General features: G+C 45.3%; 2 protein-coding genes across 4 annotated transcripts in view; one reads left to right on the top strand and one right to left on the bottom strand.

The window, feature by feature from the left end:
• LOC146762054 (uncharacterized) lies at window positions 1-5,727 on the bottom strand. Of its 2 annotated transcripts, none has more exons than XR_014943610.1 (4): window positions 5,553-5,620; window positions 5,292-5,350; window positions 4,428-4,573; window positions 1-2,510 (listed from the first exon to the last, which is right to left on the bottom strand). XR_014943610.1 is itself a non-coding variant. In XM_085540408.1 (4 exons), exons 1-4 carry the CDS (start codon window positions 5,688-5,690, stop codon window positions 2,345-2,347), a joined length of 498 nt encoding a protein of 165 aa, XP_085396534.1. In that variant the 5' UTR covers window positions 5,691-5,727; the 3' UTR covers window positions 1-2,344. The 2 variants fall into 2 exon arrangements, 1 of the variants encoding a protein (XP_085396534.1); XM_085540408.1 differs by lacking the exon at window positions 5,553-5,620 and adding an exon at window positions 5,655-5,727 and having other exon boundaries at window positions 1-2,601.
• The window catches only part of TERT (telomerase reverse transcriptase), a 24,063-nt gene continuing 14,638 nt past the window's right edge, over window positions 5,631-15,055 (top strand). Inside the window, exons 1-4 of one of the 2 annotated variants that reach the window (XM_085536819.1) lie at window positions 5,631-6,052; window positions 6,843-8,757; window positions 10,538-10,733; window positions 13,713-13,902. In XM_085536819.1, the coding sequence (XP_085392945.1) occupies window positions 5,774-6,052; window positions 6,843-8,757; window positions 10,538-10,733; window positions 13,713-13,902 (2,580 nt within the window). In that variant the 5' untranslated portion in view covers window positions 5,631-5,773. 2 annotated transcript variants of the gene reach the window in all.

Genomic DNA, 15,055 nt, shown 5'->3' with positions numbered 1-15,055 from the left:
AACAATCACCAAAAGAATGGTTTATTGAGGGGGATCTGACACGTGAGCCTTCAAGATGTCCATATTGTTTGTCATGTCCAGGTTAGTGGGGGGAGCAGATACAAGGACAGAATGTGAAACCCCTTTGGATACCTTTTCTGCTTGAGCACCCTTGTGGGGACAGTGTTTTCATTAGCTTCAAAGGAAAAACTCTATTTTCCATTGATCTGCTGCTGTCCTTTGTGCAACACCATGGAAGATCTGGCTTCACCTTCCAGCACTTGCTGGGTCGCATTCTCATCTTCAGGCTGAGACACCCCACCTCTAGGGCTCGAGATCCATAGCAGCTCTGAGGTGGACCTCCTGTAGACACAGTGAAGCAGCCAAAGACAAGCTAAGTCCATGTTTGCCTGCTTCCTTGGGAATCCATGCAGAAGAGATGCCATCTCTCCAAAAGGGGCAACAACAGGGAATGGGCAGGTAGGTTATCCTGCATGCAAGTCTACTGGATGTTAATGAATGGCCTCCCAGTTAATTCTGGGTGCAGCAGCTGCAGAGCTGGACCTTCAGTGCCACTGCAGTAACCTCACTCCAGCAGAACGATATGCCAGGCCACATGTGGTGGAATTCAATACACTTCCATTGGTTCTCCATCTGGAGGGCATCCATCTCCATGGGATGCAAACCAGTATTCCCAGGCCACACCGTTGCTCTATGGGCACAGGTGTTCTTCCTCCTCCATTTGCTCTGCTTTTGTGAGTCTCCACCAGCTCTTCGGTTCTGGGAACCCAGTCTCTTTCTTCCCGTGTAAAACCGAGCAATCATCGCTCATGGTTCTCTTGGTATCAGCCATGTCTGCTTACCACCAGAGGTCTTGGCGCTGAGCGAGCGTGATACGGCAGCGGTGACTACGGTGACATCAGTAAGATTCTGTGATGGCCACTGTGATGGTGGGAGCGGTGTTCAGCCTGGGGTAAAAAGGGGGCTGGAGGGCACGGCACAGCACGGGAGATAGATGGCAGCCCCTGTGCCCTATGGGCTGCCTTTCTCTCCGGAAAGCAAAACAGGCATGGAGGAGCCATCCCCAGGATGGAGTGAACCGACAACCTGGAGGCCACAGATGCAGGATGGGGATAGATCCTGGCATCTCTGTATTGTATGGTATGAGATGTGGCTGCAGATATGGGCTCTGCCAAGTAGCACCGTGACACGCTCTAGGCATTGATGTCACTGTCTTCAAAGGGCGACCAAGGAGAAAGTGTCTGTGGTCAACAACACGCATGAAACTATGAAACTATGAAACAACAGGGCTGGGTGAGGCTGCAGCCATGTGCTGGGTCTTTTAGATGGATCTGAATGAGAAGAATGGGGGAAACAGTGGTGTCAGTAGCAAATGGCTTGTCTGCATTTTCTTCTCTGAACAGCCTGTGGTGGTAGTTGTGATCCTGATGGCTGCAATGGGAAGAACACAGCTGCATTATTTTTTGGCTGGGGTAGAACTGATTTTCTTCATAATTAGCTGATGTGGTGCTGTGTTTTAGATCTGGGATGGGATGGGCAGGTAGGTTATCCTGCATGCAAGTCTACTGGATGTTAATGAATGGCCTCCCAGTTAATTCTGGGTGCAGCAGCTGCAGAGCTGGGCCTTCAGTGCCACTGCAGTAACCTCACTCCAGCTTAACGATATGCCAGGCCACATGTGGTGGAATTCAATACACTTCCATTGGTTCTCCATCTGGAGGGCATCCACCTCCATGGGATGCAAACCAGTATTCCCAGGCCACACCGTTGCTCTATGGGCACAGGTGTTCTTCCTCCTCCATTTGCTCTGCTTTTGAGTCTCCACCAGCTCTTCGGTTCTGGGAACCCAGTCTCTTTCTTCCCGTGTAAAACCGAGCAATCATCGCTCATGGTTCTCTTGGTATCAGCCATGTCTGCTTACCACCAGAGGTCTTGGCGCTGAGCGAGCGTGATACGGCAGCGGTGACTACGGTGACATCAGTAAGATTCTGTGATGGCCACTGTGATGGTGGGAGCGGTGTTCAGCATGGGGTAAAAAGGGGGCTGGAGGGCACGGCACAGCACGGGAGATAGACGGCAGCCCCTGTGCCCTATGGGCTGCCTTTCTCTCCGGAAAGCAAAAAAGGCATGGAGGAGCCATCCCCAGGATGGAGTGAACCGACAACCTGGAGGCCACAGATGCAGGATGGGGATAGATCCTGGCATCTCTGTATTGTATGGTATGAGATGTGGCTGCAGATATGGGCTCTGCCAAGTAGCACCGTGACACGCTCTAGGCATTGATGTCACTGTCTTCAAAGGGCGACCAAGGAGAAAGTGTCTGTGGTCAACAACACGCACGAAACTATGAAACTATGAAACAACAGGGCTGGGTGAGGCTGCAGCCATGTGCTGGGTCTTTTAGATTGATCTGAATGAGAAGAATGGGGGAAACAGTGGTGTCAGTAGCAAATGGCTTGTCTGCATTTTCTTCTCTGAACAGCCTGTGGTGGTAGTTGTGATCCTGATGGCTGCAATGGGAAGAACACAGCTGCATTATTTTTTGGCTGGGGTAGAACTGATTTTCTTCATAATTAGCTGATGTGGTGCTGTGTTTTAGATCTGGGATGGAAACAGAGTTGGTAATGAATGTTTCAGTTGATGCTGAACAGTGCTTACAAAAAAGCAAGGCCTTTTCTGCTCCCTATGCTGCCCAGACAGCAAGTATTTGCAGAGTGCCTTGAAGGATAAACACTGTTGAGAACCTGACTTCATTATTCATTCAGATCTGGGTTCTCCAGAACAAGGCTAATGGATACACAGATGTGAGCCCAGCGTATCTGACACTAAGGGCCCTAAGATGATTAAGTAAGTGGAGCATCTGACACATAAGGAGGTGTTGAGGTAACTGGGACTGTTTAGCCTCAAGATGGAAAGGCTCAGCAGGGATCTTATTAAAGTACACAAGTAGCTAACGTTAATGAGATGGACACAAACTTCTTCTCAGTGGTAGCCAGGGACAGAACAAGATGTGGTGAACACAAATTAAACTACAAGAAATTCTACTTAAACATCTTTTTTTCTCTCAGGGTGGTATAACACCAGCAAAATGTTGTGGTGTCTCCATCTTTGAAGATACAACACAGAGCAACCTGCTCTAGGTGGCCCTGCTTCATGAAGGACATCATACTTCTCTTACAACCTTGGCTGTTCTTTGACTCCACGTTCCCATTATTTTCCTTTTTTGTCCTCTTAAAAAATAACTTCTTTCCCCTATTGCTTCATTCCCCTTCTCCTTGCTGAGTTCTCTCGCAAGGCAAATGATAGAAACACAAAGAAGCAAAATGGTAGTAATGAAAAGAAATAAGAGAGAGATCTTGCTAGCCTGGCCACAGCAGTCTCCCCCTGCCCATTCAATCACTGCTGTAATCACTGTCAGCAAGAATGTATCAGTAAGAGGCATCACCTACTTAGGGACCCACCAACAGCTGGTAGAAGGAGTCAAGGTAAGTGATATAGTTAAAAGGTCTTCTCAGAAATTCAGCCTACAGAAACACGTACAATTGACTGCCATAAGCAAGTCAGACAAGCTTTGACAGCATGTGTTCGCTGCTGCCAGAGTTTATAGACAGGTAGTTGTAAACTCACCTGGAAGCAGCATATTCTCAGCTGTGGGAGTATCTTCCACTACCACCACAGTCTCATTGCTTCCTTGTGCACTGCTGCCTCACCACTATGGCTCCCACACCTCAGGTATTTATAAACCTGGATCAAGTCCCCTCTCAGCCTTCTTTTCTCAAGGCTAAACAGACCCAGTTCCCTAAGTCTCTCCTCATAGGGGAGATGCTCCAGGCCCTTCACCATCTTAATGGCCCTCCGCTGGACTCTTTCCAAGAGATCCCTGTCTTTTTTGTACTGGGGAGCCCAGAACTGGACACAATATTCCAGATGAGGCCTCACCAGGGCAGAGTAGAGGGGGAGGATCACCTCCTTCGACCTGCTGGACACTGCCTGCTGAAGGGGATTCCAGGGATCAGGTTGCCATTTTCAAGCTTGGTTAAACCCTTGCCATCAGAGCTTGATCAGGAGTTAAGACAAACTTAACACCACTTCCTCCTCTTCCTCTTTTCCTGAACATGTTTCTCAAGTGAAATGGCAAGCCTTGTGTTGGCCATAGTTGCATTAGACAACACCATTGAGTTACACCTTGAGGATGCCATCATGTTTGGACCTACGGCTGAAGGAAAAAATATACGTGAAACAGACTAACCTGAGGTCAGATCAATGGCATCAACCTTAGTGTCCCCTAAATGGAGTCACTGTTCTGTATCCTTGTCCTTCTGTATGTAGCAGCAGTGCAATATCTCAATTACAGCCCTGCTGAGGCTCCCTGAAGCCTTGAAGTGTTATCACTTTCTGTTCTTTGTGGATGGCCATTTAGTACATACCTGTGTCAAGGGGTAAAGTGCTCTGCCAGAAACAGGCAGAGTTGAACTGGTAGTTAAGCAGGAATGAAGCAACTTGAAGGCCATGGAGGTGCCAAGAACTGGAATCTTCTGTTGCACTCATGTCAAGAGACGAGCCGTTTTCCTTCCTGGAAGAGATTAGTTGTTTTTGAAGGAAAAACATTCAATATTTGCCCTTTCTCAGCAACACTTTCAGATCTAACCTACTATGTTATCTCATACAGGACTATCCCACACAGGATTGTCCTTTTTCTAATTCTAGTACATTGTTTTTGAGATAAAGAGACCAGAACAACGCAATTGTACTCCAGATGTAGGCAAGCCAAGAATTTACACAATGGCATAATGTGTTGTGGTTTTTTTTCCCCCTATTTATAACATTTTCTTACAAGGGTTTTAGTAATTTCAAACAGAACACAACAATCAATCCCACCACTGTAATTTTCATGTCTTCTCAACCCTTCACAGAAATCCAAGAGCTTTGCAAGGCAGGCCTTCCTCTTGCAGTAGCAACGTTGACTAGGCAACTGGCCTTTGTTCTGGTATGTATGAATCTTAGATCCTGTTAGTCCTAACAATTTTTCTGGAACAAACACCAGCCTTAGAGACCTGCAATTCCCCAGAACTTCACTACAGTATCTTTTAAGTCTAGTGTAAATGTTGTTACCATAATGCCTTCAGAAACCATGAAAAGATTTGAGTAGAACATTATATACTACCTTACACAATTAAGCTCCTTAATTTTTGAGGCTAATGAGAGCCACAGGTTCAGCTGGTTGGTTTCAAGGCTTACTCTGCTCATGTCCATTGTAACCTCTCCTTCAAATACTCTTCTTTAATACAGACCTTCTATCAAGTCCTGATCCTGTAAGGGATTCTTCAGGTGCAATTCTTCCACAGGAAAACTACAACAGTAAACCAGAAACATTTGGTGAGTAATAGTAAAAGCTAATACAATAGTAAAAGCTAATACAATAGTAAAAGCTAATACAATAGTAAAAGCTAATACAATAGTAAACCAGAAACATGCAAGAAGGTAAGCTGTATGAAGAGCTGCTGAAGTTGCTTGTTTTGTTCAGTCAAGAGAACAGGATACTGAGGGGAGACCTTGTGGTGGGCACCACACACACCATCTCTGGCACCCTCCCCGTGCAGCCTGTGCCACCGCCTCACCACTCTTTATGAGAAGAAACTACTCCTAAACCCAACCTGAAGCTCCCCAGGCGCAATATGAAGCAGCAGCATCCCTTGTTACGCCCATCACAGCTGGACAACATCCTGCCCTCCCCGCCCCGCCCCGTCTCACCTCAGCTCCGCCGCGTGTGGAGATGGAGCGCGGTGCCGATCCGGGGGTCGGCGTGAGGCGGCGGCTCCACAACATGGCGCGGGCGGAGCCGTTCGCAGCGGTGCTGGGCGCTCTGCGGGGCTGCTACGCCGAGGCCACGCCGCTGGAGGCCTTCGTCCGGCGGCTGCAGGACGGCGGCACGGGGGAGGTCGAGGTGCTGCGAGGCGACGACGCGCAGTGCTACCGGACCTTCGTGTCGCAGTGCGTGGTCTGCGTCCCCCGAGGGGCTCGCCCCATCCCCCGGCCCATCTGCTTCCAGCAGGTAGGCGCCGGGGCTGCGGGGCTCTAAGTGACCTGTGTGTGTCTGTGTGTGTCTGTGTGTGTCTGTGTGTGTCTGTGTGTGTCTGTGTGTGTCTGTGTGTGTCTGTGTGTGTGTGTGCGTGCGTGCGCCGCTCCCCCTCGGGGCCGCCCCTCCGCCCGCGGCCCGGTCTGGGTTATGGTTATGGACCACCAGCACTGGTGTGGTCCATAAAGAGGGGCGGCGGAGCTCTGAAGGCGGTGGGCTCAAAGATTTGTGTGTCTGGGGCTCGGGGGCTCCTCTGGAGCGGCGAGCGAATGTGGCTGCTTAGAGCGGCTGGGAGGGAAGTGCCACCTTCCCCTGTGAGAGGGTAGAGAGGGGTGGGGGAACGCTGAGCTACGCCGCGCGGAATGAGTTGTGCGAGCTTATTGAGCGGCTTCTAGTCTGTTAAAACTCCTTCATTTTAAGCAAAAGGAAATGGGGGCCCTGAGAAATACGAGATCTAAGGCACGGTGGCCTGGAGGCCCTGAGCTGGGACTCGGGCGCTTCCTGGGCATGAGGAGCAGGATCAAAAGGGCAGCGCCGAACTGACTTCCTTATGGCAGGCGGCTCAGGTTGCTGAATGTAAACATCTTGCAGTGCGCACGCAAGGTCTGGCATAGTAGCACTTGTGAATGTGCTTTGCAAAGGTCTCACATGGGGCTGAAGTCTAGGCCTGGGTGTAGCTGGCGTGTCTGCTTCTTTAGGTCACACATTATTAGTCAAAGAGCTGTTGGTTAAAGAGCCAATTCTCCCTCTTTCTGTCTTTGTGCAGTTATCCAGTCAGAACGAAGTCATCACAAGGATCATACAGAGACTGTGTGAAAAGAAAAAGAAGAACATCCTTGCCTACGGATACTCCTTGCTGGATGAAAACAGTTGTCACTTCAGAGTGTTGCCGTCTTCGTGCATATACAGCTATCTGTCCAATACTGTGACAGAAACGATTCGCATCAGTGGCCTCTGGGAGATCCTGCTGAGCAGGATAGGTGACGACGTGATGATGTACCTGCTGGAGCACTGTGCTCTCTTCATGCTGGTTCCCCCAAGTAACTGTTACCAGGTCTGCGGGCAACCAGTTTATGAACTTATTTCACGTAACATAGGGCCGTCCCCAGGGTTTGTTCGACGACGGTACTCAAGGTTTAAGCATAATAGCTTGCTTGACTATGTGCGAAAAAGGCTTGTGTTTCACAGGCACTATCTTTCTAAGTCACAGTGGTGGAAGTGCAAGCCAAGACATCAAGGTCATGTCTCCAGCAGGAGAAAAAGGAGCCAAAGGATACAAAGCCTAAGGTCTGGTTACCAGTCTTCTGAGAAAGTGGACTTTCAAGCAGGCAGGCGTATCAGCATAGTTAATGCACATATGGAAAAACAGAGCTGCTCCAGTTTATGTTTGCCAAATAGAGCGCCATCTTTAAAAAGGAAGCGTGATGGAGAACAGGTTGAAATCGCGGCTAAGAGTGTGAAAGTAATGGAGAAAGAGATAGAGAAACAGGCTTGTAGTATCATTCCTGATGTAAACCAAAGTAGCTCCCAGAGGCATAGAACCTGGCATGTAGCACCACGTGCTGTAGGTCTTATTAAAGAACGTTACATTTCTGAAAGAAGTAACAGTGAGATGTCTGGTCCTTCTGTAGTTCACAGATCTCACCCTGGGAAGAGGCCTGTGGCAGATAAAAGCTCTTTTCCACAAGGAGTTCAGGGTAACAAATGCGTAAAGACCGGTGCAGAAAAACGAGTAGAATCCAATAGAAGGGGCACAGAGATGTGTATAAACCCAACCCATAAACCCAATAGAAGGGGTGTAGAGAGGCGTATAAATCCATCCCATAAACCTGGGTTGAATTCTGTGCAAACTGAACCGATGGAAGGTGCTTCTTCAGGGGACAGAAAGCAGGAAAATCCCCCAGCTCATTTGGCAAAGCAGTTACCAAATAGATTCTTGCGCTCTGCAGTGTACTTTGAGAAGAAATTCCTGCTGTATTCCCGCAATTACCAAGAATATTTTCCTAAATCGTTCATACTGAGCCGCCTGCAAGATTGTCAGGCAGGTGGAAGGCGGCTTATAGAAACTATATTCTTAAGCCAAAACCCAGTAAAGGAAAAGCAGAACCAAAGCCTGCCACAGCAAAAGTGGAGAAAGAAGTTGCCCAAACGCTACTGGCAAATGAGAGAGTTATTTCAGAAGCTGGTAAAGAACCATAAGACGTGCCCATATTTAGTTTTCTTGAGGAAAAACTGCCCTGTTTTGCTTTCTGAAGCATGTTTGGAAAAGACGGAGCTGACCTTGCAGGTGGCTCTGCCTGGGGAAGCAAAGGTTCCCAAGCACACAGAACATGGGAAAGAGTCCACTGAGGGTGCTGCACTGAACAGCTTCCACGCTCCTCCCTCAATGCCAGTATGTGGGCAGCCAGAGAGAGGGGAGCAGCACCCCGCAGAGGGCAGTGATCCGCTCCTCGGGGAGCTGCTCAGGCAGCACAGCAGCCACTGGCAGGTGTATGGCTTTGTGAGGGAGTGCCTGGAGCGGGTGATCCCTGCTGAGCTGTGGGGTTCAAGCCATAACAAATGCCGGTTCTTAAAAAACGTGAAAGCGTTCATTTCCATGGGGAAGTACGATAAGCTTTCATTGCAGCAGCTGATGTGGAAGATGAGAGTGAATGACTGCGTATGGCTTCGTCTAGCCAAAGGTACTTGTATTGCAGAACCAAGGGGTTCAGGTTTAAGGCGGGGAGGGAAGGGTGCTGAATATGGATTTGGAGTTGGTGGTTTATTGGTAACAGTAGGAGCTGAGGGAGAAAACCTGGTGGTGATTGTATTTGATGGTGGGAAGAGTTCTTAGACCTCTCTTCCTCTGAGCATCTTCACTGACACCTTTTGTTTTTAATGGGGTTATGGTTTTATGCAGAAACTTGAATTCAGGACCCAGACCTTCCAACAAACCACGTTGTCTTCTGCCCTTGCTCCCCAGATTGCCAATACTTGTGACCAAAGCCCATAAGGAATAAGTGTAGTCTTTTTGGTTGCCATAAATCATCAAAACTAAAGCCAAACCAGGACACGTGTATGCAGTCATTGCACAGGCTTTTCCCCCTCACATCTACCCTGTGAAAAAGACACCAGTAAGGGATCAATGTAGGAGTTGCCCTCCATCCATTACCTTTCTAGAGCTTTTCTTTGGGAACTTGAGATCCTTACTGAGCAGGATTTGGGGCTGGGTGGGTGGCGGTGCTGAGGTCATCCCAGCAGTATGGGCAGGGAAGCCAGCTGATTGCTCTGAATTCTGTGGGAATCCCTCTTGTCAGTCATCTTCTCAGGTGAAGAGAGGCAGATCTTACTTCTCTGAAGCCTCTCTAAAGACGTTACCCTTGGGCATCATTCTAGGGCTGAACCTGTGGTTCTGTGGTTGATTGCTGTATGATCTCACGTGTTGTAATTGTTCTGTGATTCCATTCTCCACCTACAGAATGTGGAACATATTTTAACCACTATGCTTGCAGCATTCTTACCTAGTAACGTACTTGGATCCTACAGTAATGTGAGCTGAAAACGGCTTTCCTTTTTAAAAGGTTCAGTAGGGTTCTGAAATTACTACAGGTTCCCTGCAATGGAGGAGGAAAGTAGAAGGTCATTTGTAATGTCTTACCTCTGAAAAGAGTAATAGGCTGAATCCAGGAAAAGCAACACATCAACTTAATTTCGTTTTCTCTGAAGCAAATCCCTCGTGCCTGAAGTTTAAACATGCATTTAATTGCTTTGCTGCACTGTAGGTGTTTTTCTCTCCAAAAGTAGCAGTGGTTTCTTGTAAATGATGACGGCAATTCAGGAAACTGACATCTGATGTCAAAATGTTAAAAACTAATCATCTTGTTCCAGGACAGCTACTTAAAGTGCTGATTTAATCTATGTATCCGGTGGCCTCTGTGTTACGATCCTTCATTTAAAGCCTCTTCTCACAGCCGCTGCGTTTTTCAGTGCCGTTCTCCGGCTTCTATTGAAGTGAACGCTTTTATCTCTTTATGGCAGTATGTTTTTTAGACATGAAAGTGTCTCTGCCCCCAAAGAGCACGCAACCCAAGCAGGGTACAGAACTAGAAACTGATTTCCATTCTCTAAGTTTCACTTTTAAGCTTCATCTCTCATCTCAGGGTTTGTGCAACAGCTGTGATTTGCGCAGAGCAGCTGATCTAACAAACATTTCTGTAGCGTCTCTTTAAAGTAATCCAGCTGTATTCTGCTAAATTCTACTTTAATTAGAAACATCGAAAAGTTGCAGTGATTTATAATTATTTAATACCACTGAAAATTTGGAGCTGTACCTGTATTTGTTTTTCCTCTTTTCATTGACCTCATGCTAAGAAGGGAGTATATGTGTAGGTTGTTCTGTTTAGTTTGTTTCTGTTTTTTACTAGCACAGAAAGTTGATCTTTACTATGCCTGCATTAACTATATTTGAATTATTTATTGAAGGTAATCACTCTGTTCCTGCCTATGAACATTGTTACCGTGAAGAAATATTGGCAAAATTCCTATACTGGCTGATGGATTCCTATGTTATCGAGTTGCTCAAATCATTTTTCTATATCACCGAGACCATGTTCCAGAAAAACACGCTTTTCTACTACCGAAAGTTTATCTGGGGCAAGTTACAGAACATCGGAATTAGGTAACATGAAAAAAAAAACCAACTAATCAAACATGACTGAAATATGTGGAAATCTTGCGTTCTGTGGTGTGAAGTTTTGATTCCTGCTTTCATCTATGGCCCCTTTATCTTTCATGTGCTTAATTTTCCAAGAGGAAATCGACCTGTAGGAGCAGTGTGTATGGCTTGTAAGTTCGTATACATTTGATCAGATTTGTATTTCTTTGGTAGGAGAACTGAAACCTTTGCAATAATAGCCGTGGTTAGGAGGATTTTGGTTTGATGGGTCACAGATTTAAACCTAAATGATCAGTGAATCACAGTGGCAGGATTTTCTTTAACTGCTTCAGTTCAAATAATTCAATTTCTGGATGTCTGTTATCTCCACTTTTCTGTGTGATTTCTTCTTTCTTTCTATGTTTTACATCTCTTTTCTGCCCTCCATGCTCCCTGAGGGTACCACTGATATTTCTCCTGTGCAGCTCCCTTCTATTTGTGTTAGCACTTAATGGGACCCTGGTCCTGTTTGCAGCTGCAGCCCAAAATAAGCAATATGAACAGTCGCAGCAGAATAGTTTTCAAGCTGGTAGGCTTTGTCTTGTCTTCAAACTGTGTCAGTGTTTGGTGAGTGTTTTATGTAGTTTTAATGTACTTCAATGGCTAACGTTTTTTAAGAGTGTACGCATAAAGTATCATCAAATACTGATTTCTATATAGTAGATATAATGCTGTTTTTAATGGGGTGCATGATTAAAAGAAAGCAAGTGGCTTTGGGTTTAGCCATTTCTTCCCTGTCACTAATTTCTCTCATGAAGTTCCAGTGCACTTTCAGGTGCTCTGAGCACCAAGGAACCCTGTCTGTGTTGATTCTGTTTCTTCCTCTCTCTTCCCTAAGTGTTTCCACCTTTGGCTTCAGGATAGCCTTGAAATACAGATTACTGTCAGCTGGAGGAGCACCTCAGGGAAGTACTGTTGTGTGCTTTACAGCCAACTGCATGCTATAAGGACAGGGTATTTGCTGTTGGCTATCAGACACATATGGGGCTATGTGGACCTTTGGCACACTGAAGTTTCACGCACAAGGGTAGGGCATTCAGCACTCTGCTTTTTGGAGTGTGCTGTGTAATGTGAGGTCTCTTCCTAATCCAGTTCCTAATCCTAATTCCTGCAGGTAGCAAGATACCCATTTCATGTGGGTAGAGAGAAATGGGGATTTAGAGAAGCTGAGAACAGCTGTTTGGGGTTGGCATTTCTAGGTCCTCAAGGCACCATCTCCCCTTTCTCAGGAGACATATTCAGTATATTGAGCTGCCTCTACCTTCCCTGGGTGAACAGTATCAGGTGGCCTCTATTGCTGCCCTGATGGTTGTTTTGTGTCTGCCCTGGTTCTTCCTCCTCTCCAGATGAAGCTGCTCTTGTTGACTGCTGTGAGCTGGCTCACAAGAAAGTGTTTACAGCCAGCGTAGCTCCTGGTGTAGACTTTGGGGAAGAGAAGATGGATGAAGCTGTCTTGAGCAGGGCTTTATTCATTAGTTTGCCATTGCACTGTGTTGTCCTTAGGGAGAAAATCCCTATCTTGTACTACTGTACGTGTGAGTAAATCTTCCTGTGCAGAATTCAACTCAAGGGTATATATCTGACAGGGGACTTGAATTAGTTTTCTCAGCATTCCTGATCAAGTTTGATAGACATTTTGCAACCAAACTCCATACTGAAAAAACAGTATTTATTAAATCTTGTATTTTATTTTATTTTATTTTATTTTAAAGGAAAGAAATCAGTATTTCAAGATACTGTTGTTTCAAGTTACCTGGCCCATGTAATGCAGAGCCTTTTGTTTGTTTTGATTGTTTGTTTGTTTAAAATGATGGATACCTTGTCACAGCAACAGCATCTGTTTTCATGGGGACTGATTGCCAGATCTTGTACTCAGATTTCTACTAGGTCCAATGTGCGACAGCGCTGTGAGTGTGAATGAGGGTAGTTTGGTTCAGAGGTCACTAGATTAGTGCATGTTCTTGATCAGCAGCACTGCTACGAATGCCATGAAATAAGCAGCATGTGTTGCTTCAGGCAAAATGACATCAAATTCCACAACGGGGCACTGTGATACCATGACATCCTTTTGCTAAACCAGCCTGCTGGCTTGTGTGTTTTGACATCAAAATCTGAATGCAAATTTAGATCTGCAGCCCTTGTTCTTCAGGGGTTTGAATTGTCTCATTCCACTTCCCAGGGAAGAATGAACAACCTTTGGTTTTGTTTTGTTTTTCTTTCCCTTCTGAACAATATAAGTGGTATAGGACAGTTACCCAGTTCCTTTATTTTGCAGGTAGCATGCTTTCACCATAAAAAGGAAAGTAAAAGGTCTTTGTGCCACTTTCATTTCCTACCTAATTGCATGGCTTAGTAATGATTTGGACTGAGCTAAACTGAGTTGTTAATCCTGAAGAGGTACCTGTGTGGGGAAGGACATTTCTCAGTCTGTCGTTTAAGGGTCTTCCATTCTTTATTATTTTCTGCTGTTTACTTTATCTGATTGCTGCTCATCAGACTGATTATTTGGAATTATGCTACTGGATACATAATTGCCCTTTTGTTGTAACTTTTAATAGGTAGTAGCTGCCCTAAATGTTTGAAGTACAACAGCCTGTTACACTGTACACTGTTATCCTTTGTTTATATCTTTCAAGTTTCTGAAACCATGATATAATTGGCTAGTCTGTGATTAAATTTTTGTGTTAATTTAGATCTTTTTCATTACATTAGTCTACATCAGAGAGAGAAATATATGCTCTTTTATTAATGTGTTATGTTGACATTGATATACATCGATATTTGGAATTATTCTGTAATTCAGATTTCATACCAGCTTCTGTAGAGATTAGTGTTTGCAATTACCTCTTTAGTAAAATATCTGGGTTCAGTTACATTAAGAGTGAAATATTTAAACTTATTGCATTTCCTGTTGCTTATATTCAATATGTATTTATATTCCAGAAACCATTTTGCCAAAGTACATCTACGTGCTTTATCTTCAGAGGAGATGGACGTGATCCGTCAAAAAAAGTATTTTCCTATTGCATCAAGGCTCCGGTTCATTCCTAAAATCAATGGCTTAAGACCCATAGTAAGACTAAGCCGTGTTGTTGAAGGACAGAAACTCAGCAAGGAAAGCAGAGAAAAGAAGGTTTTTATTTTTCATATTGTTCTATGTAGGTTTGATGGAACCAGCTGTTAAATGAGTTGAAGTTTTTTAGTTAACGTAAAACTAGTTTTAAAGTGGTTTTAAACAAACATTAACATCAAAAGAACTGAATGCGCCTACTCTTTGAAATTTAGCTTCACTTCTCCCTTCCCAGTGCTCATCGTTGGCCTGCAGTTCCAGAACTATTTGCTTTTGTTTGTAAGCCTGTCTTAATGATACTAGTCTAACAAAACAGCATGGTCTGTTGGATAAGCATGTTTTCTCTCTTTCTTTCTTTGTTCCTGTCTATTTCCCTCAGGCTTTCTTACTGAGTCTGACTGTGATGGACACAGCCATCCATAGGGGTAGGATGGAAGAGTCAATGACACTAAGTACTCAGTGTTCAGCACTAATGTTCTATTTGTTTGGAATACCAGAGGGTTAGGGACAGATGAGTTTGGCCAGCTGGGATTTACCTGAATACGTATTGAGTGCACTGATGGACTAATTGGCTGTTGTGCCAAGGGGATCCTGCCAAGTTAGCAGGCCAAACAATGGTGAACCACGTGTGTTGTGTTGCGGTAGAAAGCCTAAGAAAGATGAGGAAGCTGGATCAAGTGTAGTAAGGAAATAGGAAGTAAGATAAGAATTACTACTTTGTGTGAACAAAGGTTTAACACAGAGTGCATACAATAATCCATTTAACAGGCCATTTAACTGCAAAATTTAGTGGAAGCACAGTTCCACTATCTCCCATGAGTAAATTGATTCTTTTTCCTTAAGGCTGAATCCCATTGAGAGCACAAGATGAAATGCTCTCCAATTGGGTGAGAGTTCAACAGCTTCTTAATACTGATGGTTCAGTGTGTGTAGTGCCATTCTGCATTTAAATGACATCAAGGAAAAGCTGTTCTGTAGTGTTACTTTCATCTAGTCTGTGGCTACCATACTGTCAGACTTGAGAGTATGCCCACAGTTAATCCAAAAAAAAAGCTGTAGTGCTTTAAAAGGTTCTCTTGCTCCTGTAACAAAATGGGATAGAAGATGACCCCAGACCTGAATGCCCAGAAGATGAAGATTAAAAGTCAACTATAGTTGCTGGTCAAGTGGCTTCAGCTAACTGGGTGGCCCTGGAGCTGACAGGGAAGATATATGC

Source organism: Coturnix japonica, chromosome 2 (assembly GCF_054131305.1).
Source record: "Coturnix japonica strain WE chromosome 2, WE-NBRP24, whole genome shotgun sequence".
NCBI classification, from domain to species: domain Eukaryota; kingdom Metazoa; phylum Chordata; class Aves; order Galliformes; family Phasianidae; genus Coturnix; species Coturnix japonica.
This window is presented reverse-complemented; position numbering and strand designations above follow the sequence as displayed.